Source organism: Betta splendens, chromosome 2 (genome assembly GCF_900634795.4).
Source record: "Betta splendens chromosome 2, fBetSpl5.4, whole genome shotgun sequence".
NCBI lineage: Eukaryota > Metazoa > Chordata > Actinopteri > Anabantiformes > Osphronemidae > Betta > Betta splendens.
The window spans coordinates 25947113-25969943 of NC_040882.2; the positions used below are offsets into that span (position 1 = coordinate 25947113).

A 22831-nucleotide genomic window follows, 5' to 3' on the forward strand; every position below is an offset into this window, starting at 1 on the left:
TGACATGAGGCCGAGCCTTAAGTGGTGACGCCTCTAACTGGACCAAACAGCAGCGCCGTCAACGACGGCCTTGTCCTCTGTTTGTTGCAGCGCAGCTAATGCTAGGTAACAGTTGCTAAGTCCACCCACCGGTGGGGCCTGTGGGGACGTCCAGCTGCAGCGAGGAGGACTGGAATGTGGCCGCGGAGAAAAGCTCTTTTCAGCTGGCATTCACTTAACATTTACATGGACCCGGCAAATGTCTTAATTCATGGATCAAATACAGTCGGCTCCAATAAAGCGCCAGCGCTCGGGGGAAATTGAAGCGGCTCCTTGTTGAATACGCGGCGTTTGCTCAGATGAGGTCACCTTTGAATGAGCAGAGTTGTAGGTGATTCTACATATATTTTCTGTCTTTAACAAAACCTCCACATTATTACTTTTTCTAGCCAGACGTGGGGGAACCGTGTGTGACCTTTAGGCGTCCTGGAGCTCTGACTGACAGACATTTACTCAAACAGAGCCGAGACTGATGAGGCTGAACCTCTGGCCAGATGTCAGCAACGACTGACTCAGCTGAAGCAATTAAAAAGACATTTCCGTGCTTGATCGATAAAAATGACGTGTTTAGGTTGATGGAGGGTTATTTTTTTATTATATTGTACATCATGGCACATTGCATTATTTACTGTTCTTTTAATACACAAAACCTTACAAACAGGATCTGTTGCAGTTTTTGTGACATATTTCTTTATGTAGTTTCCACGTGGTCCAGCAGAGATGGGAGGGGGGCAGCGGGCAGGGGAGGGGGCTGCTGGAGGAGGGGGAGGGGAGGGCTGCAGGGTCATGGCTCTAGTAATTACCACAGTCAGGTTCAAGTCACTGGTCAAGCTGTTGTTTTCCCACAATGCACTGTTGTGGGCACTGGCCTACATGTGGCCCAGCATGCCTCCACTGATGTGCCTGTGATTAGGTGTCTCATCGTCCGGGAGCCGGGAGCGCAGCCATGGCTGGGAAACCAAAGGAGAGGTCCATCAAATGGCAGCTTTGTTACGACGTGTCGGCCAGGACGTGGTGGATGGTGAGTGGCGCCTCTGAATCCACCGTTTTACCGTTATTAGCTTTTTAGGTGCCTGTGTTTATTTTGAGAGCATCTGAAAGTTCCTTCCGACTGTGGATTCTGGATGTTTAAGGAGAGGAGAGACAGGAACGAGCCCTAGAATGAGGAGGGGAAGCCTCAGCAGAGCCCTTCAGAGTAAGAGCGTCCTTCAGGCTCACCTCACTGCGCTGTGTTCATCTGATAGTGCTGCACAAAGGGCCCTTGTCCGGCCCGCGCCTTTCCCAGGCAGGACTCACAACACGGGCCCGCTTTCCTTTCTGCGTATTTATTTACTGGTCTGACCACAGGCCGCCTCTTATTGTGCCCCGGTGCCAGAGTTTAAGTGGAGGTTTGTTTGTCTGTGAGCTCAGACATGGAGCCGTTTCCTGGTGTCACCCGCTGCTCGGTTCTGTTTGCAGGTCGGGTTCTGGTTCAGTCGGATCTGTGGCTGTTTATTTATGTGACCCTGGGTTTGTTCAGATGGTGGTGTTGGCTGATCACACTGCAGAGTCTAGTCAAGGTGCACCTGCTCCACCAATAAAAAAGTTGTATAAATTAATGCTGAAATCCACTGGAGTGAAATTACATTTTCACCGCGTGAATGAGCACATTTACAGCGTATCTCCATCTAGAAGGGAGAGATAACACACATTAAACCAGCTGTAAGGACGAGCTGCTGATCTGAGGCCCAGCCTCCGTCCGTCATTTTCATCTGTCTGACTGATGCTGCCTTTATGGACGGACAGACAGTTCACCGCTGTGATGTTCTCCAGTGGGTCCCACAGAAGCCGGAAGCAGCTGTGACTGCGGCCACATGGGGGCGGTAGATCCTCACTTACCGCTGAGCGTGTGAGGCTGTGGCTGCAGTGTGGAGTCAAACTAACGCTCACCTGGGCGCTAGGTTCAGGAAAGGCCCGTTTCTCACTGCTGGACCTCGACTCCACTTTTACTATGTGACATGTGACTTTATTATTTCATATCATCTACGTTTTTTATTATGTCTGAAGAGCTTCTACTGAGCATTTTACTCAACCACACCAGACTCTATGGTGACTCTGCATTAAGTTCACTGAAACAAAAGCAGCCCCACAGTCCTGTGTTCAGTAGTGGAATACAGCCATCACTCATCACTGCTGGAGCTGGACCTGTTATTTTCTCCAGACTGACAGTATCAGAAACTGTAAAATGAATGTCTAAATGAAATGTGTCTGCATGTAACAAACTCTAAGGATGTTTAGTTTTCTAAAGACGTTTTTAATGACACTGAACCCATGAGAGTTTTGCTGCGGGGGAAAGGATTTTGGCCATTTACAATACAAATGAGTTTTTCTTAGTTTACGCTAGTTTACTTTTTCTATGTAATAATAATAATAATAATAATAATAATAATAATAATAATAATAATAATAATAATAATAATAATAATAATAATAATAATAATAATAATAATAAATAATTATTTTTTATTTTTTTCTGTGGCATGCAGCAGTCATTGCTGCAGTGCGCTGATCTCTCCACCATCCGTCAGTGATTACGTCCCTATTCAGCGGCTCTGTCAAGCACCAAAAAGCGTGTCAGAGGAGCGGAAGTGAGGGGCCCAGGGTACAGAGTCCCGGGGCCACTGCTGCTGACCAATGGGAGGCAGGGATGGAAGCGCTATTGCAAAACGGTGCTGAGTAAAGCTGCCGAGAAACAGCAAGACGATAGCTGGAAGAGGGTGAAGCGTGGACTTTCAAAATAAGACAATTACTGGTTCCAGGATTGTGAAGCGCTGCTGCAGCGTCTAGTTTGTGTTGTGACGCACTAAAGGACTTCATTCATAGCCATCAACACATCACAGATGCGTGTCATGGTTTGGGCTAAAAGTGTTAATGGGTGATAAGGAAACGAGCTGCGGAAACTCCGCATCAGCGTCTCTTTCTTGTCGTTTGGCTCATGTTTTTATACATTTTGTAGCTGTTTAGTGTATTCGCTTTTCTTCACACTCATTTTTATCTGACGCAGGCAATTTAGAACGTCCCATTAACTTGGGACTGTGGGAGGAGAACCTGCAGAAAACCCGCGGGGAGAACATGCAAACGCCACTTATCACCACCCACATAACAAAAACTATTAGTAACACAATTATTCGCCAATAAATTACCACGTGAAACTGGGTAAAGGTGGGCTCGGGGAGTATTTTATTTAGAAATTGTAGACCGGAAGCGAGGTGTTCGGCCTCACATCCAGCTTGACGGTCAGCGCTAGGAGCCGGAGGGCGGCACTCAGTCAGACAGTGAAAGTGAAGGCGGAGACCGACCCAGTGCCGAAAACTCAGCCTCTTCTGGATCGCGTTCAACTTCAGTGAACGAGCCTGAAACGATCCAAAAAACGTAAGACTTGAAGAGGAAGGAAGACGAGAAAAAAGAGAAAACCCCGCGAGTTGCTCCTAACTTCTTTTCACCGCTATCTGCCAACAACTGTCTTCCGGTGTTCACTTTTGTTTTTTTGCGAGCTTTGCAAGAGAAAACCCTCCAAAGCACAAAGTTGAACGTGAGAAATGTGAAGCTACCGGCTTGTGTGTTTCCACCAGGCGCCAGGATTCCATATTAATCCATGCAGTACAGTGCAATGGTACGTGAACATGGATTGTTATTGCTTGCAAATGTTGTGATAACCGTGTGTCTGATCATAGTTATTTATTTTCCTAACGTTGTCCGCGGTGGAGAGACGCGGGTTAACGCGGGTTAACGCGCACCACAACACTGGCACGAACGGGCCGGGATCGAACCAAAGTTGGCACAGATTCTCCACGTTAACGTCCCAATCCCTTTAATTTACCAAATGAACTCTATGCGGACTGTTGACATCTCTGTAGGACGCGCGGGGCGCGCGCGCGCGCGCACACACACACACACACACACACACACACACTGCAGTAACGAACAAGAAAAGCGTCGGAGCCACGTTGTTGCGATGCTCAAATAAGTTGATCATGAAGTGTTTCAGGTTAATGTGGGACACAGTTATTCTGTGTGTTCACATAAAATGGCATTTAAAATGCTTTGAACTATTAATACGCTAAAGTTCAGAAATATATAATTTAGTATTTATTTTAGGCTCAACTTAAAAATTAAAGCGTGTTTTTTATTTCAAAGCGGACTTTTTGCTAAATATAAAACCCATTTTTACCCATGACCCATTTTTGATTTAGTTAATGAACGTTCTTAGAAAATATATTAAACTGATTGTTGTTGTCGTTTTAATTACGACTGACAAAGAGCCAACGTTTGTATTTATTGTAAACCACAGACACTGCGTTTAATTATCCAAACTGGAAAAGCGCATGTTGTTGACAGGCAGCTCGTGGGCTAAAGGGTGCCAGATTTGCTGAGGGGAAATTTTCTTTTTCCGCTTTTACGTGAAAGAAGCTGCGTCCAAAGTCCCCGAATGTTATAAAATAATTCTGGCGCGGCGAGGGCGGTGAATGGATTGTAAAACGCGTTTTCAGACGGCCGAGGAGGCGCACAAGTTGTTGAACGGTGCACAGGGGTTGTGTGTTTGAAGGAGGAGGAGGAGGAGGAGGAGGAGTGTGACTGTGTAATTACGTGGTTGGAAAAAAAAGAAAAAAAGTTGGGTCTGATTTGCTGGAATCGCGCAGGACCCAAGGTGCACCGGTCGGTTTCATATCAAGTTTGGTTAAAGCAGGGGTGAACATCACACTCTGACGCTTCCCACGCAGCTTTTTATGAACCGCAAATCGCGCACACGGAGCGCGTAGCAGAGGAGCGCGCGGCAGCAGCAGCAGCGTTTGCGCCGGTTCAGTGCGGCGCTCGCGGTGCCTGTCAACTTTTGACCCAATCCACACAAAATCTGCCCTTTCTCCGCCGACGCGACAGTCTTCGGATCGCAGACGTCCACGGATGTTCTTGGATAACACGAGCTCTCGCCACGCGGATAGCTGCTCCACGGTCTCGCGCGGTGCGCGTCGCTCGAGGAATGGCGCGATAAAGTGATCAGAGGAATCAAGTCCAAGTGCATTCCCGTTCCGTGCAGGCGACTCGTCATGTATTCTCCGATTTGTCTCACTCAGGTACTTGTGTCTTTTTATATACATTCAATTACTCCGATTAGCGTATTTGCAGTGAAGAGACCGCAGACTGTGACCGGAGAGAAGAAAGTTGTGCCAAATAGCTTTAAAATTCATACTAATATTGTTGTTTTACTTTGTAAGTAAAAATCCCGGCGTAACATTAGGAATAAATAAATAAAATAAAATAAAGGTGTTTCGTCCAGAATTTACACGCTTTAAGATGTTTTAAGTTGCTGATCGTAAATATCCCCAAAAATCCAAATGCCAGTGACTTCGTAGCCGAATGTGCGGTTTGAGAGGCACCGGTGCCAAATCTTTGTGTGCGTAAAGGTGGATTTTTAAAGCTCGCGATCCGACGCTGTCATCTCGATAATCCTCCAGAATCAGTACGAGCGCGTCTGGCGTTTAATTGAGTTAGTCGCGTCCTCCTCTAACCTCAGGCGCGTCCGGGCCCGTTCTTCCTCCGCTGCGCTTATTCCACGTGTATATTTTTATTTAGAGCAGAACCCTTGTACTTTGGGGAAGTGAAGTTGGAAGGAGATAAAGCCACTTGCACTGTGCGAAGATCAAACCCGCGATAAGCCTGAATCAGCGGTTGGACAGAGGAGCTGGCTGTTTTGGCTGACTCACTTTTACTGTTTATATTTTACTTGGCATAAGTAAGTGATTGACTGAGATGTGGTTTAGTTTGTACTTAAGAGGATTGTGCTTTTATGGCTTCAGCTGAAGTGCACTGCACGGGCCTTGGCCAAGTCATTTATCTTTACAGCGTTTGGCTTCAGCATGTTTGAAAAAAAAAATTAACGCAATATACAAAGTGTTTTTGAACAGGAAGCCAGAGTTGAAGAGGATTTAAGAAACATTTGCTGCCGAGCACATTTATTAGCATTTACTGCCTATTTTTGTCAGTTTAACTGGCAACTTTATTGTGAAGAGATGACATTTAAAGTTGGGAATATTTTTTTCTTGTAGCTCTAAAAAACTGAGGGTTGTTGGAGGATTTGCAATAAATATGAAGCATTACAAAACAAGACAATAAAACATTTGTTCGCACTGTACAACAAGGTGATTTAATTTGACGTCAGTCCACTGGAGCAGAGTTTTATTGGAGCACAGAACACACCAGAAACGTGGCGTCCCAGAGCCGCAGCAGCCGGCAGGCACAGATAGGGAGTGGATTCTGTGCTTTACTACAGGCAGCAGTGTGCCTGCGTCCAGAAAGAACAATGTGCAGTTTAACTCCTCACGCGCCGGCAGCTTTATTTATTGGATTTGATGCCACTTTTAATGACCTGAAGCAGAGATAAGCGGACGCTTCCACTGCTCATTCACAGCTGCTGTAATTTCTAAAGAGTCCTAAATCGTACGTGTGCATTCCTCCACCTACAGCCAGCATTAAGAGATCATTATAATTTGTTTTAGAATTACTGTGCTATTATTAATGCGAAAGCCCGTAGGCGAGTGAAAGGCTGAAAGTGGCAGAAGTATTTATTATAGAGGCTGTAATGAGCAAAAGAAAATGTGTCGTGGGGATTGTAATAATTATCGCATCCGCAGTAATTTGTCAACACAGTATTAAGGATATAATGTGATAATGTGAGTAAAGGACACGACGGATAATGGAGAGGAGACGGAAAACCACAACAAATTAACATGAGAAAAGCTGTTGGATTTTTTTTAAAATGTAATAATTTAACAGGGGAATAGGTTGAAAATGTATTAGACGTTAGAAAGCAGGAAGAAAAGTAGGCCTTGATTTTTTGTGGGTGACGAATCTCTACTCTGGTTTTGAGGAATAAAAACAGAGCAGCGTCATTCTGTGTGTCAACGTCAACTCCTGAAATATTTTGGCACAAACTTCTAATGGAGTCCTAAGTTCACCTCCTCAAATACCTTCCACATAACTGCTTTGTCGGTGGTGGTGTTTTTAATGCGTCTGGAAGCGCGGCCTGAATGCGAGCGGGACACGCGGCGCCGGCTCCAGAGCTCCTCCGTCCTTTGAGGCCGAGCGTGGAGCGTTGGATAAATGCAGCTGTGAGGGCGCACGCTCCCAGTGCACCTCCTGCCTGAGCCCACACCACAGCTCCCAGTCACCGGCCTGGTGGGGTCCTGGTGGGGTCCTGGTGGGGTCCTGGTGGGGTCCTGGTGGGGTCCTGGTGGGGTCCTGGTGGGGTCCTGGTGGGGTCCTGGTGGTAGACACGGAGCTCTGACGCTTGCAGGATGGTAAAACCAGCGTGGCTTTGTGTGAAGATGCCAACATGAGTCCAATGTGGCTGCTTATAAGTTGTTTGTTTTCTGCTGCTGATTTAGTCCCCATTTGATTTGAGCATCTGATGACTCCTCTCGCCTCTTCCCTCTCTCTCTCTCAGGATGAATTTCATCCCTTCATCGAGGCACTCCTCCCCCACGTCCGGGCCATTGCCTACACGTGGTTCAACCTCCAGGCCCGAAAGCGCAAGTACTTCAAGAAGCACGAGAAGCGGATGTCCAAGGACGAGGAGCGCGCGGTGAAGGACGAGCTGCTGAGCGAGAAGCCAGAGGTCAAGCAGAAGTGGGCGTCCCGGCTGCTGGCCAAGCTGCGCAAGGACATCCGGCAGGAGTACCGGGAGGACTTCGTCCTCAGCGTGACGGGCAAGAAGCACGCGTGCTGCGTGCTGTCCAACCCCGACCAGAAGGGCAAGATCCGCCGCATCGACTGCCTGCGGCAGGCCGACAAGGTGTGGCGCCTGGACCTGGTCATGGTCATCCTCTTCAAAGGCATCCCCCTGGAAAGTACGGACGGCGAGCGCCTCGTCAAGTCGCCGCATTGCACCAACCCAGCACTTTGTGTCCAGCCGCACCACATAACAGTATCAGTCAAGGAGCTGGACTTGTTCCTCGCGTACTATGTCCAGGACCAAGGTACGTGACGCCGTGCGCGTGTGTGCGTGTGTGTGAGAGCGTGAGCTAACGCACATGTGTGAATGATGTCTTGGCAGGGTCAAGGGTCACGTGTTGATTTTTGGGAGCCTTGCGCGACTGGCTGATGTCACCGCTACATTTGCCAGATGCATAAACATCAGAAACCTGATAGTCAGTACTGTATATGTGCACCACACGTGTTTATACAGTTAAATTACGGCTCATTACTGAACCAGAAAGTCGCTCTGTAATTAATGTGAAATGCTTTAAATGTCCAGCTCGAAGCCGTGTTCAGTAATTACTCGTTGACTGTAATGTGGACCAAGTCTGTGTTTTCCTACACACACTGTTACTTCTACTGTAACGCACTATGAGTGTATTAGTGGTGACATGTGTGTAAAGGTGTAGAACACTGCAGTAAATTAAAATGACACATTAAGTGTTTGTGCCACAGGATTATTTAGATTATTTCCCCCAACATTTAAAAACACAGATTGTTTATTACTGAACTACTTAAATATGTCGTTATGCGACTTAAAAATCAAATTAGAATGAATTATTTCCCCCACAGCCTCCCGTTGACTGTACAGCACTGAATATACGCCAGTGATCTGTAATTGTACGTGTGCTCACATTAATTTTGGAAAAATAATTATAAGTAAGAAGTGAAAAGCTTTTTGTGGACAATAAGATGTAAAGAAGGAGAGAGAAGGAAAAAAGAGGTGGGAAAGCTACTGCAACAGGCACAATTTAAACTGTCTGTGTTTGAAGTTCTCAATGAAACGTGTGTATTTGTCTTTTGTTAATTTGGTGTAAAGAAGCCTTTGAATTTCAAGACATTTAAGATGTAAATTTGAGAAAACACATTTTTAATTTTTTGGAATTCAAAAGTGACAGCCGTCAGAATCACACACACGGTTGAAATAAATACATTTTCATAATTTGCTTTAATATTATTTGGATACTAAATAGATTTTCATTTAGTAGAATTTAAAGCTAACAACAGTCTCAAAATATGCGTGAAAATATGTTTCCTTATTTCCTGAAAATAATTTGAAATAGTTCATTAATTTTATTTATTGACAATGAAACAATTTCCCTTAAGATTAACGGTCGAAAATTCCTTTTGCGACTCCTTCGCGGCGAACGTCCGGTACGTTTGCTGCTGAGGGAGAAACAGTGGCGGCGTAGCTAGCTCATTATAATCAAACCTTGAGCGCCATTTTGTGTTTGATAAGTGCCAGGGAAAGCAGAAGGCACCGCACAGAGACAATAATGGTTGCCACTGGCACCGGGGTTGGCATCAGACCCTCCTTTGTGTCCTTTGTCGGATGCCACCGCTCCTCCACTTTGCATCTGCTGCATTTTAACTATTCAGCACCAGCTCCAAAACGGCTCCTTGCTGCACATTTCACCTTATAACTTAGTGTTTGTATTTTACTCTATAGACGGTATTTCATGAGTTCTGTGTTATTTGTGTTTTCGGCTTGAAATGAGTGTTGAATCGGATTCATCCACATTAATCCCCGCGCTACGGAGCGCAGCGATCGTCTGCTGCTGTTTTCAGCGTCGCTTGAAACTTTTGGCAAATATAAAATAAGATTCTTTGACCCGGATCACACACGCGCAGCGTTTTTCCCCCTTTTCTCGTCTTCCTGAGCTGAAGCCTTTTCCATTTCTTCGCGTTAGCAAGCGGTGCCCGCCTCCACACAATGCAGCCATATTGTGGGAGCGCGGCGCCATTTTGTTTTGCAGTGTGCCAGGGAGGCAGGCGAATCACCAGTGATGGTTGTTAGAGGTTTGGAGGTTGGCATCGAACCCTCTTTGTCTGCTTGCAGCGTGCCTTTGATTCGTTGGTTGGCATCCGCAATGCAGTGGGCACGTTGGAAAGTTTTTGACAGTGGCAGAATGGAAGCCGCTGCCTTTGTTCTGCGGCAACTGCACGAAACAAACAAACACACAATCCAACACAAAGAAAGTAGCAAATGGCTGCGACTGAAACGGAGCCCGGCGTTTGTGCGAGCGCTCGGACTCTGCCGTTTTGTCGCATATCGTGTTGTATATTGGTGTGTACCTTCTGCGACCTGGCAGCAGCTCCGTTCTGGATGACACAAGATACGCTGCAGCCGCTATTTGCTGTTCATGGCTGGGGTTCAGCGTGGTAGCGTTGGACGGGGAGAGGGCGTCCGGCTGGCAGCGAGCGAGCGAGCGGCGCTCGGCCCCTTGTTCCGGACACAGGCGGGTTTCAGCGGCAGGACGCTGATGCCCACATGAATGCCCACTGGGAGTGGGGGTTGTGGCATCCATTGTGCCAACTAGCAGGCTGTGTTCACACAGGCCTGGCTTCTTTCACACACACACACACACACACACACACACACACACACACACACACACACACACACACACACACACACACACACACACACACACACACACACACACACTCCGACACTGTCGCGTTCCACTGCGCTGTTTTATCTTCCATCTGATAAAAAGTGTAAATCTTTATTTAGTTTTTTTTGACTCATCACCTCGGCCCACCTGGATTCATACTTTGCATATCCTGTTTGACAGCTTGATGGAATAGTTGTAACAAGGCATGCAGATAATGTTCGTGTTGGGACACGTTGGGATAGCGCACGTTGTGTTTGGTTTTCTTGAACTGCTTTGCAATTTGATCAACAAATGCAGGAATGCGGACCTTGTGCACAATGAAAGCTTTGTGCTCTTCACTTGTTTGCATTAATAAAATATATTTTTTTAAATATCACTAATTCTGAAGAATTTTTAAAATTGTCTTCACTTTTCCTCTGAAGTGCCTCCAGTATAAATGAATTCAAGGACACGTAGCTGGAGTGGAATGGGAGCAGTAAAGGAGTAGAGGTGGCCGTAAAAGTAGGAATTACAGCGAAAGCATATATAAGTAGAGAGTCGTCGTTAGATTTGCTCATGAGCAGTGACAGAACAGGTTTGCTGAGGCAGCCCCGTGGGAGACGAGGTCAAGGTCAAGCAGCTTTCACATTACTCTGGTGCTGAAAGTTAACACGGTCATAAAACATCATTACCTTGACCCCACCCCCCCACCACCACCACCACCTCCACCAGCAGCAGCAGCAGCAGCACCCCTTAAGCCACGCGGCGTTTTTTTCACGCCGTCATAATAGTTTGTGGAAATGGATGGATTACCTCTGAATACATGCTGCTGTGTTAATGGAGACCTTGTTTTACGAGCACCAGACTTAACCTCTGCCCCCGGGGGTCGTGACCTTTGCAGAGAGATGTGACAGGGTGTCTTCTGAAGTTTAATTGAGCAAAACTGATTGGTGGAAAAAGCCGTCCGTTTCGGGCCAGGCCCCGGGCACGTGGGACAGAGGGATTTCATTCTGCCTGGGGGTGTGCGTGGGGGGTGGTGGTCAGAGGAGGAGGTGGAGGGGCTGCTTGAACCCCCCCCCCCTCGTTGACCTCCTCAATCAAGGTCAACCCGTGGCTGTCACTGGATCAACGGTGGTCTCTTCTTGTCTAGCTGGTGGTCTCCTGGTTCACTGGACCAAATGAGGAGGAGTAGGCCCCACCTCCTCCCCCCCTCTGTCGCCCCGCAGACTGGGACCAGCCAGGCTCCCTGTCTGCGGGAGCAGCCACGGCCTGCTCACCACGCTGCGTGGGGTGGCTGTTTGCATCTTGTTTTCCGCCCGGCTGCCTCAGAGGCTTTGGTCAGGCGGCCAGAGCGGGGGCCTGACCTTCTGGGTCACAGTGGAGGTCTGTGACTAAGCACAACATTTATCCCTCCCTCCCTACATCCCCTTATCCTCCTCTGCCATCAGGAATCACCCCTGCGGCACGCTGCCTGGCCCGACCACTCTCTCACTTCTTCTCTCTCTCCGTCTCTTTTATTTTCTCACTCCCTGGCTCTCCCTCAAGTCCGAGACTCCAACCATGACAGCTGTCCCAGGCCCAGGCGCTTGGCCAGGGAAAGAGGGCCTGGGTTGGTGCCAGGACTGTGAAACAAAACTTGTTGTAAGGAGACGGCGTTAAAGACGCTACTGTTTGTCTTCTCTTGTAGATTAAGTCAAGTTATTCGGCTTTTCTTGATTTTGAGAATGTGATGAAAAAGGAGACGTCTCGGGAATGTAAGCTGGGAGTTTTCTGTTTGCTCCGACGTGAATTTTAACACGCGAGAGAATGGGGAAGGCTGCAAAATAGAAATCCTGTGAAAAATCCTAAACGATGACTCCAGAGTCATATAGAAAAACTCTTCAGAGTGAACTGCGCAACCCCGTGCTTAGCTTCCATTCAGGCTTCCTTATTAGTATGCAATAAAGCCTGCGGTGTCTGGCTACCTCTCTCTCAGAGCCATAACCTATCGAACACATTCCCTCAATCTAATCCACTTAGAACTCCCTCCCAGCTTCACCGTTTGCCTTATTGATTTCCGCTTCCCACTAAATGTCTTCCCAATCCTTTTTCTCTTAACCCAGGAGCTATTTATGTTTTGCAGTGTTTCCTTTCTTCTTCTTTCTTCATTTCTAGCTTGTGCTGTGTCTTTCTTAACGTCTTCACTCCTTCTCCCGGATCTTTGGCTGTTTGTGATCTCCATCTGACTTTGCTGTGCCTCTGTTTTCCCTCCTGCTCTTTCTCAAACGCCAACCTGCGTGCAACGCAAGCCAGGTTGCCTGGCTCAGTGTGGAGCTTGTGTTATTAGCAGCAGGGTTTTGCTCGAGCAAATACCTCAAGGCTTAAACAGGCCGTGTTACCTCCTTAGCCCTCTTTTGTGTGCCATGTGTACATAAATCTCCATGGAAACAAGGCAACTCAGAGCAGAGGCCACTGAGAAATGTGGATGCCGTCTTTCTCAACAAAATTTACAACTCTGTGCTCCGCTACAGTGTGTTTAATTTGCTCGTCACAGTTTTGCGCTGTTGCATCTGTCAGAAAAAACAGGACGAGGTCTTTCTTTTGCATTGTTCAGCTCCTGCATTGTGCTCCTAAGGCTTTTATTGTGTAGGCTACTCAGTTTTGCGTTTGTGGCTACACTTTGTTAAAGACTTCAGTTTTGTCATTAGTCTATGGTTAAGATCTCAGCTTCACCACACTTTCCCAGGCTTTTGGGGAGGACCCCAAATGCATTTCAAATCCCCCCGAGGCCACTTGACTGGAGGACCGGCACCTCCCACTCCTCTCGGATAGATTCCCTACCCCCACCCTGTCTGCCGGTCCTCCCAAATGAAGACAAATGGGTACATTCACCCCTATCCCAGGCACTAAGCTGTACCTCACTGTCCTGCCTTACAAAGCAGGCACTTCCTGCTGCTTGAGCTCCCCATCCTGTTGCTGCCGCCTCTTCTTTGCCATCAAAGTAGTGTAGAAGCTCTAATAAAGAAGCGACCTGCTATTCTGGTCAGAAAGTCAGACAGCAGTACTGTCTGCACTGGAAAAAGCATAAATCTGATAGGAGAAGCCAACATGTTAAAGACGTTGTTTGACCTTTTTTTCCCTTGTCCACTAAAAGAAAAGCTTTCTCAAGTGCCAGACTGAGACTTACATGCAAAAGCCAGTCGCCTTTACCCAGAGAGGAGCCTTATGAACAACCAATGAAGGGAAGAGAAAACGGGAAGGGGTAGTTGGTGGGGTGTGATGGGGAACTTTGTGCAAGGACAGACAATCAGAGTGGTTGCCCAGGAGACACTAACTTCTGTGTGCAGCACCCCCCACCCTCCTTTGCCCCATCAAAGTCTTTTCAGTCCAGACAGGGCCGATCAGTGGCCCAGAGTGATGGTTGTCTCTTCCTTTGTCTGGCGGTACAGTACGGCCCATCACTGTGACGGCTCGACAAGACCTGAGCCGGACAGAAAAATAAAGGGGCCGCCATCGCCGCGGCGCTGTGCAAAATGTACTTTTGGGTGGGCATGTTGCAGTTTGGGGTGGGGGTGAATCCCCAGAGGATTTCTTTCTAATGTCAGTGCAACGGGTCAAAGAGGGGATATGGTGTCTGGGGGCTTGGGAACGGCCTGCTTGGGACGGATTCATCAGCGCCCCATTGAGTTGTCAAGGCGAGCCAAAGAACTTCCACTCCTCCCTCACATATGTCAGGTTCACTTCACAGAAAGCTCCCAAATTTAGAAATGATCATCAGAAAAAGGCCAGTGAGGTATGAAAATACGTCATTTACATTTTTAGCACCTACATAAACACGCTGTTCTTTATGAGAGACAGCGTGTTTATGTAAGCGCAGCGAAGCCATATAGAGGGAGTGACAAGGGGAGAAGAAATATGGACACCTTGTTAGTTGGAACCACATGAAAAGCTCATATCTCAGATTAGCAAACCAGCAGCTGTTATAGATGTTTTAACTATAGTCTCTTTACATCATGAGTGCAAAGTGATCAAATCCAGATCCTGTAGTATTATTTTACTACAATTGGTTCCATGTTGCAGTGACTTGTCTTGAAATCACTAACATGTAGTAAATGCACAGTCTGTCCTTAAAAAGGATGAAATATGTTGAGCACTTATGTTGGGGAAGTTAGAGCAGTGGTGTCTGCAGTCTGTGTTACTGACAAGATGCTCAGTGGAGCCCCTTATTTTTTCAGGCAATAACTGGCTTTGTTGCTTTGGAGCCTTCCTGTATGAACATGATCTGTCCATAGCATGGGTTACGCTCATACTGGACTCTCTCAATTTCCCTCCAGAGTTTGGCCCTGCTGACTTTTCGAAAACCTTTTGATATTTTAATATGCAGTTGCACAAACGAGCACAGGGGGACACATGTTCACACTCGCATGCCTTCGCACGCGCCCTCCCCTGCACTCCAGCTTCAGAGACTGCATTTAGATTCAATGAACCGCAATTCCTCAATAACAACAGTGCTGCAGCGCATGGCAGAAATTGAAAGTTGGGTAATTAGGCCTCCAACATGTGCACAGGCCTACAACCCCCAATTACACAGAGGATTCAAACCCAAATGTAACTCTACTCCACCATCTTATCCTGAATCGTGATGGCGGAGCCTACATTTTGTTCCGTCATGTGTAGGTGCTTATTTTCATCCTCAGTACTTGTAAATGACTGTGCTTGACATTGTTATTCTAATACAAGAATGATGTAACTTGATCTTCTGAAACTTTGTGTTGGCTCTATATTCTATAAATATTCTGGGCTAGTTGGTGTCTTTTGGGGCTACTTTTTTATCTATGCTGGAAGCAAATGTGTGAAATCAGTGGGAAGAAGGTCAAAGTAGCTGAGATCTATATAGAACCTATGAGTAGCTAAGAATTAAAGGTGTCATAGACAATTTTCAGGGTTAAAGTTGTACTGGTATTCTGTATCTAAATGTTTCTAGCTGAGTACATTGGTTGAGGCCATACTCACCCCTAACAGCTCCTGTCTGACCATCACGTCTAAGGACATCTGGCAGTTTTTACACACAGACATAAAAAGTGGTTGTTTACAGTGAAACTAGTTTATTTTTCATCCAGCGCTCCTCATCACTGTAACTCCTCGCTCTGGTCCCTAATGAAACACAGACCTTGTCTAATTTGTACGTCCAATAGGCCTGTGATGTAATAGCTGATGTTGCCTCAGTGTTTTAACAGAATGGTGGGTTTTCCGCCGGGTTAACAGAACATTTTGACCAGTCACTACAGGTGCCTAAATGAATCTCTGCTTCTCTGCCTGGTGTTTCCTCATCTTCATCTCTTCTATTAGAACCTCACCCAACATGTTTCTACTTTTTGGTAAAACCTCTGGCTGTAAATCGGGTTGCCATGTGTGTCTTGTTAAGGGCAGTTATGACAAATGGCAGCAGCTGTACAAACTAATCTCTCTGTAGCTTTCACACATGGCGTCCAATTAACAATGGACCACTGTGGGGCCCTAATCCACGGCGCAGCCATCCTGTGGTCCCGCTTGCTGAGCCAAACGCCCCAGGAGACTCTTCTGCTCTGCTGTGCACTCCCAGCCTCTGACTCCGCTCTGAAGGAAGCCGGTGACCACCTAAAGGTGTGCTTTGCTTGGAGACGTGACAGCCATGTTGTTATGAACGCCGCTTCCTGACGAGGCTAAAGAGCCTGGCTTTTATTCGTAGCTTTGCACCTAAACTGGCAGCGGGAGCACACACTGCATCGGCACGCTGTGCGCAGAGCACAGTTGACGCACACTGGGCCTGTGTGCACGCAGTGAGACACACACACAGCTGCAGCTGGTGAATTTGCTGAAGGGGTGGGTGTGAGCAACGGGCTTGAATGTATGTGTGTGTACATACGATACAGCGTTTTGTCAGTGGGCATATTTCCAGTAGTTGCATGATGATAAACTGCTGTTTCTTGGGGCCTCCAAAAGCTGAATGCTGTGTGTAATACACATAAAGTGAGGGGGAGAGCGCTTTCCACAGTGCATGCTGTACCTCCACAGTCTTAGGGGATAAATATACCATAGGACGACAGCGGGGGTGCGAGCCCACACACTTAATGGTTCTTCTTAGGGCTGGATTTATCCCAACGCTGCTACTCACATACACAGGCAGTACTCAAACACTTAGCCAGAAAAAAGAGTTGGCCGTGTGAAGTCCTTCTCTCTGTCCAAGAGCGCGTCAAAAGCGCCTTTCTTACATATCGGTATTTCACTTGTAAAGTATATTTATTAATTCCAGAAGTTAAATACTGTAGCTTTTAGTGTGACGTCACTTGGATCCAAACCAGAGCGAACTGTTGTTTGACTGCGATGCAAAACAAAGCCACAAACGGGAGTTCGAGACTCAAAAGAAGGGTGTTGAAGGGTCGGCGGCCATCAGGAAAACGGCGAAGGCCTCTGCCAAATGTATGACATGAATGAAACAAATGGATGAAGGGAAAATGAAAATGGTTGGGGTGTGATCTCTGGCAGGCAACGCAAAACCTGTGCCAACTATTATGAATAGGAAGCTGCTGCTGAGCTAATGAAAAAAAAAAGAAAAGAAAGAACTTACTTTTTTCACCCGACATCCAAGAATAATTAAGCGCGCGCAGGCCTTCTGGTGAGGGTGGGGGAAGCCACAAGACACTCGACTAACAGCTCGCTCAGGAGGAAACACAGTAAACTGTAAAACATCAAGACACATTTTTTAAAATGGGGGTGAAAAGTCACTTTGCAGATAAAATACTTGCGGGGTTAACTAGTCTTTGATGGCATAGGGCCCTTTTCTGTTTGATGTTTAAACTAATGTTTAGTGACAAGTTTTCAACGATCCCTTGATGAGCTGACAGTCTGTTGAACTAAATCAATCCTTAACAGAGATACGATCATCGTCACGGCCACCGGTCGCGCCGCGTCGTGCTGTGTGTACAGCATCACTTACAGAAAGCAGGATGACATGATGGAAAGAGCAGCACGGGACCAGATGTATGTTTATATATAGGACCCGACAGGGGCAGAGGCCAGAACAGCAAGCGAAGGCGCTGCATACGGACATACAGCCCATCACGTACACCACATCCCGTCGTGATAAGGACTGTGTGTAAAGCAAAGACAAGAACGAGTGCGCCGTGGACTCTGAGTGCATTCGTTGCCCTGACTCAGTTTGATCACAGTCTACTGAGGAGTCGTCGTGTGCAGGGCCATCTGAGGGGCTCCACTACCAGCCTCGGCCGCCGCGAGCTTCACCCACAGGTGACAAAGCGTGTGCTGTGTGCAGACCAACGGTCAAAACAAAAAAACGCAGGTTCCCCATTATGGCAATCAAAGCAACGTTATCAGCGATCAACACATTCTCACCCAGAGACGGAGGGAAGAAGAATGCCCCATTGACTGATAGGCCCGCTCGGCCGGCCGCGCTGATCTCCTGAAGAAAAGACCAGTGTCGGCTGGCGGACCCCCCCCCCCCCCCCCCCATGACCGCCTACCCACTCTTTGACTGTTTCCGTCTATATATGTCTCAATACTAGGGGGATCTTAGAGGGTGGGAGGCCAGGGCGGCTCTGTATGTGTGTGTGAGTGTATTGTTGAGGTGCTGCCGGTCGACTCTATCCCATGCTGGCCGTGTGGGGGGGGCTGAAAAGACGGGGCCGTCACCTGCCAGACTGCTGGAATGTTAATGCCGTGGCTCTGATAATTGGATTTTGTACACACCGTCTGTGAGGAACGTCCAGCAACTTTCCCCCTCTTATTGTTCGACTCAGCCTTGGACCCTCAATAGGGCTCGTCTATGTTTATACAAGCACTCACGTCTCAATAAAGCCTGTTTACAATGTGTGTGCGTGCGTGTGTGTGTGTGTGTGTGTGTGTGGTGGACTTCTGAATAACGGAGCCATAGTGTGTGACGGAATCAGATTGTCAGATTATTAACATTAAGCGAACGTTAAACATTAAGAGCTTTGTTGGAGCTAAAAAAAGGATTCTCCAGAAGTTATTGCCAGCGACGTCATGCCTACGTGTCAAAGGTGGGCACACCCACTTATAGGGGAAAGGTGAAGAGGAAGCGGCCCATTGGTGGAGTGTGTGCGAGGCGTACATGATCCCGGATCATTAGGGAAGCTATGACTCTTGTTTGTGTCGGTGGGAGCTTGGGATCGGATCGGGGGGCTGTGACGCACTGGTTTCCCTCTGCCTGGCCTCTCGTGCTATTTCCACTCAGGCTGCAGCGGCCTGAGCTGGTTAAACGTCTCGGCTGCGCTGACCTAAATTCCTCATATTCACCTCAGAAGACCCTTGTCGTAGGCGAGCGGCCCTTTTTTCCGTTCCCTGCAGCTTTCCTATGGAATGTACATGGGCTTTCTTTGTGTATAAAACATCCTTCCTGTACGTACATAAAGAAGCTCGCAGCCGTCCTCTCCCCAGCTGTAATCCGTCTGAGCAGAACCACTAGAAACAATGACAGAGGTTTTTCTTTTTGGCAGAGAGACTTGCTGTGGTTAAATAAACAGCCTCTAATTACATTTAATCTGTGTTAAAGTAAGGCATTTGGAACAATTACTTTGGTATGTTTACCAAACAGCTGTTGTGTGGATTCCTTTTTTCAAACATCTCTGAGATGTTATGGATTTGCTCACCTCGCTAGTTAGTGACTAAATATAATAGGCGCTAAATTAATTTATGCATGGGTTTGTGTTCAGGCTTCAACTGTTACCAAAATAACCGCGAGCAAATTTTATTTAGTTTGGGTACGTTTCCATTAAAGTTAAATGGTTTTTGGTTGAGGTGCCAGGTTTCCACTTTGCATCACTGCCACATATTGCCACGTTGTTTACAGAGCAAACAATTAAAAATCATAGGTCAGTGCCTACAATGTAATATTTATTAATAGAACCAGTCGTTTGTGGCAACGTGTCCAATTAAACTACAATAAGCAGGATTTTTAAGCTGATTAAAAAACTATTATTGTCTTTGCAAGGAAGATTACCAGAACCCACAACAGGCAGCAGCGCTCCGTATTTATTCACAGTCTTTCCCTTTAACCTGGCACTAGTGTGCTGTTGCATAAACAATGGTCTGGGAAGCCACCTTTGGGCTATTGCAGCCTCGCACAGAGCTGAACTGCGGCCAAGTGGATGTTGTTGCAGGAGACGGCCCCACAGCCAAACGCACGAGCCAACCAGAGGCCTCTGTTCCAGGAGGCGAGCACTCACTGGACGATACCCGAGGACAGTAGTGTTTGACAGCTCTTGGGTTGCGTAAAAAAAAAAAAAGACTTGTCTGTGAAATTCAGACACAAAGGGACGAATTGGCTGCGGCCTAAAAATGACTCATTCTGTGTCAAAATTAAAAGAAAACTCAAGCCACACGTTGGAAGCGTGTGCATGTGTGTGTGATCTGACATGCTGCGTGTGTTTTGGTATTCATAATGAGGTGTTGCAAAATGCACGCTCTCTGCACATCGCGCTCGACTCACCCGCCACCTGTATAAACAGCGCCGCTATTGCGAAACGGTTCCAGGGAAAGGCTCGTCCCGGGCTCGCTGTCAGAATGAGGTCAGCGAACACTGCTCTCTTCTCTCCCGCTCGGAGTCTCGTAGTCGTACGCTGTCCTTGCAGGGCGATGCTGGACCAGCCTCGTGTGCGTCTACACCGCTCTCACATCCGAGCTATTGTACTAACACCAAATCTCAGCTTGTGTTGTCCAGCTAAATAAAAAGATACAAATACAAAATACAAATATCCTGAAGGTGCTCAAGCTGTAACGTCGTTATTAAATGTGAAGGCAGACTTTGGGGACCCCTGATGCACATTTGGATCCACTTGTATGTTTTCTTTGCTTGGTAATAAAGATGGGAGGGTTGCTATATCCAGATTCTCCCAGCATGACATCATTTGACCCCCCCTCACCGATCGTTTTACCTCATCGCAGCACAAAACCTCGCTCGGAGCCGTAAGACGAGTGCTCATGTATCGTTTGCTCCGAGTCTAGGAAGAGGCGGATCGCGCCACCGTGCTCCCAGAGGCAGCACTGTTGGACCGCGTCGTGTCTGGAACTCTGTAACAGGATCTCCAGAGAGGAGCATGAAATGGGCGCTTTGTGTCTAAGATTTGTCCAGACAAACCCAGATAAGAAAACCCAACAAGGGCGAGTCCGAGGCCGCCTCTGCGACTTGAGCAAATAACCTTTAGTGTAGTGGCAGCAGCAGAGGCAGGATCACCACCTGCTGCGGCACGTAGGGTGTAGGTCCAACTCCCACGAGGTCATAGCGGCTAAAGGGCCCTGAGGTCCGATGGGAACCGGACCAGTCCAGTAGAAATGAGCTTCTTGCTTGACTCCACTCTGTGGCGCTGATTGCAGTGTCGGGCGACGGTGCCCCATTCGCACGGCAGTCATAACAAGACACAAGCGCACAGCCCCCCCACTCCCGCAGCCGGCCCCGGGGCTGTGTGTCTGTCCCACGACGGCCCACGGTGGGCACAGCACCCGAACGCGACGCAGACCATGTGTGCCGGCACACCACAAAACGCTGAAGCCATTACTCGGCCCACTCTAGTCAAATTGAAAGCAGGACTCGGTAACAGCGGCAGCGCTAGTTAGATTTGGCTGAGTGCATGGGGGCAGCGTCAGGAAAGCCCAGTCAGATGGTAGTGCTCACGCGGACTTATTGACGGCTGATGTCTTGTTGTCGTAGCGCCAGCTCCTTCCTGTCATGACCATTTGGATGATGCTCGTCTATTTGTCTCGGTTTCACCGTTTTAATCATTTAGAAGCAAAACTACAATAACATCTGGTTCATTCACTTTCTTCTTTCAGTTTCTACCAGATTTGTCTTTTTCTTAAAAGTTGAACATTATCTAAGCTGACAGCACGTGTTTAGCACCACTGTACAGATGATGACTCATTTGTTCTGCTGCCACGTCGGTGTAAACTAGAACGATGCTCGTGATGTCGAGGTTTTAAATCGCAGCGTACCAACTAGAGTCCAGCTTCAGAGCTCGTGCTGCCTTGTCTCTGCTCTCTATACGTACTATTATACTAATACTAATATACGTATTATAGGGCACATCCTGCACTGAGTCTGAGACGGGGTGATTTGTGTGACATGTTATCGGTATCCTCTTTTAAAATGAGTCTTCCTCATGAAAATAACACTGCGCTGTGGACAGATGGTTGATTTATTTAGCGATTCACTGCTGGCGCTAATTTAATTTCACTTAATTTCTTCAGCTAACTTGTCCTTATGGTCGCTCACCCATTCTGCTGCCACAGGTTTTAGGTATCATCTCAAGGCGCTGGTGCTGTGAACTGGAGCGTTTACTGACAAAACACACTTCACCTCCTCCATTGATGCCTTGAAGGTGGGAACCCCATTCGGTCGTGTCGGCGTTTTGTAATCTTTTTATTTACGTCTTTATTTGGTCAGACGGCGGGTGTTCGCGGGATAAGGGCCCACGGAGGAGACTTATCTTCAAGCGCGCGTCTGTCATCTGCTGCCGGAGACAGAGTGCTCTTTCATTCGCCCCAGTGAAAGCGGGTTCACAGAGATTTAAGGGGCAGCATTGTTTGCGCTCTGCGATGCTTAATCACATTTGATTGGACACCATATTAAAACTTGGGAGTTGGGCCCTCCATCTAAAACGAGCACCAGCGCTTTACATAAAGAAGCGGCGCAGGACGGACGGCCGGGACAAAGACCGGCTGAGAGAGTTAAGCCGGGAGACGAGGGAGGTGAGGACGGATCAGAGTGAGGGTCCTCAGCGGATTGAAAGTTAGCACCTAAGTTGGGCCGTGCGCTGCATGTATGGTTCTCCTAGTTGAAAAGTCATGTGGATACAGAGAACCCAGCACGAAGATTCCTGCAGGAAACCGCTAACGTTTTCTCGTCTCTTTAGCTGAGCCCAAGAAGTAAGATGGCGGCTGTTCCGTACTTGGCTCCACTTTCCCACACCCCCATTGCACTCCATTTCACTGCAGCGCTGATTACACATAGTGTTTACATATTCCATAGAGCGCTGTGACAGAGATAAACCGCTCCTGATGCTTATCCCCTGGCCACAATGTGGAAACCACTAAGATATAATGTAAACCAAACGTCGCAGCTGCCCTTTCATGTCTCAAGTGCCAGTTCTGCCTGCTGAGGCAGACTTTGGAGAGCTTTGCTTTAAGTGCAGTTGGTTAAATTGAAGTTTAAACTATCGTAGTGTTTTTTTTCCTTGAATGACGTTGGCAGGATTCTTGCATGAGTGTATTTTTACAGAAATACAATCAGGTTCAAAAGTATCAAAAAAAATCCGCATTTAATCCTCTTGAATCAGCTCCTCTTCGGATAATTTACGTGAAAGTGTGAGTTCACCACTGGTGAAGAGGAGTATTTGACATACATAGTTCTGGGA

General features: G+C 47.4%; 1 protein-coding gene and 1 long non-coding RNA gene across 9 annotated transcripts in view; one reads left to right on the forward strand and one right to left on the reverse strand.

Annotated features, from left to right (window-relative positions):
• Positions 1–3343: 3343 nt before the first annotated feature.
• Positions 3344–22831, forward strand: part of LOC114868360 (nuclear factor 1 B-type-like) — a 52413-nt gene continuing 32925 nt past the window's right edge. For 2 of the 8 annotated variants that reach the window (XM_029171878.3, XM_029171906.3), the window contains exons 1-2: positions 4685–5150; positions 7520–8051. In XM_029171878.3, coding sequence (XP_029027711.1) covers positions 5124–5150; positions 7520–8051 — 559 coding nt within the window. In that variant the 5' untranslated portion in view covers positions 4685–5123. Of the gene's footprint in view, positions 3692–4676; positions 5151–5228; positions 5810–7519; positions 8052–22831 lie in introns of those variants that run through there. The other 6 variants (XM_029171861.3, XM_029171871.3, XM_029171898.3 and 3 more) reach the window with 6 other exon arrangements.
• On the reverse strand, positions 8980–11790 carry LOC129605069 (uncharacterized). Its single transcript, XR_008696557.1, has 2 exons — positions 10126–11790; positions 8980–9989 (listed from the first exon to the last, which is right to left on the reverse strand). It is a non-coding gene; the product is annotated as an uncharacterized LOC129605069 (long non-coding RNA).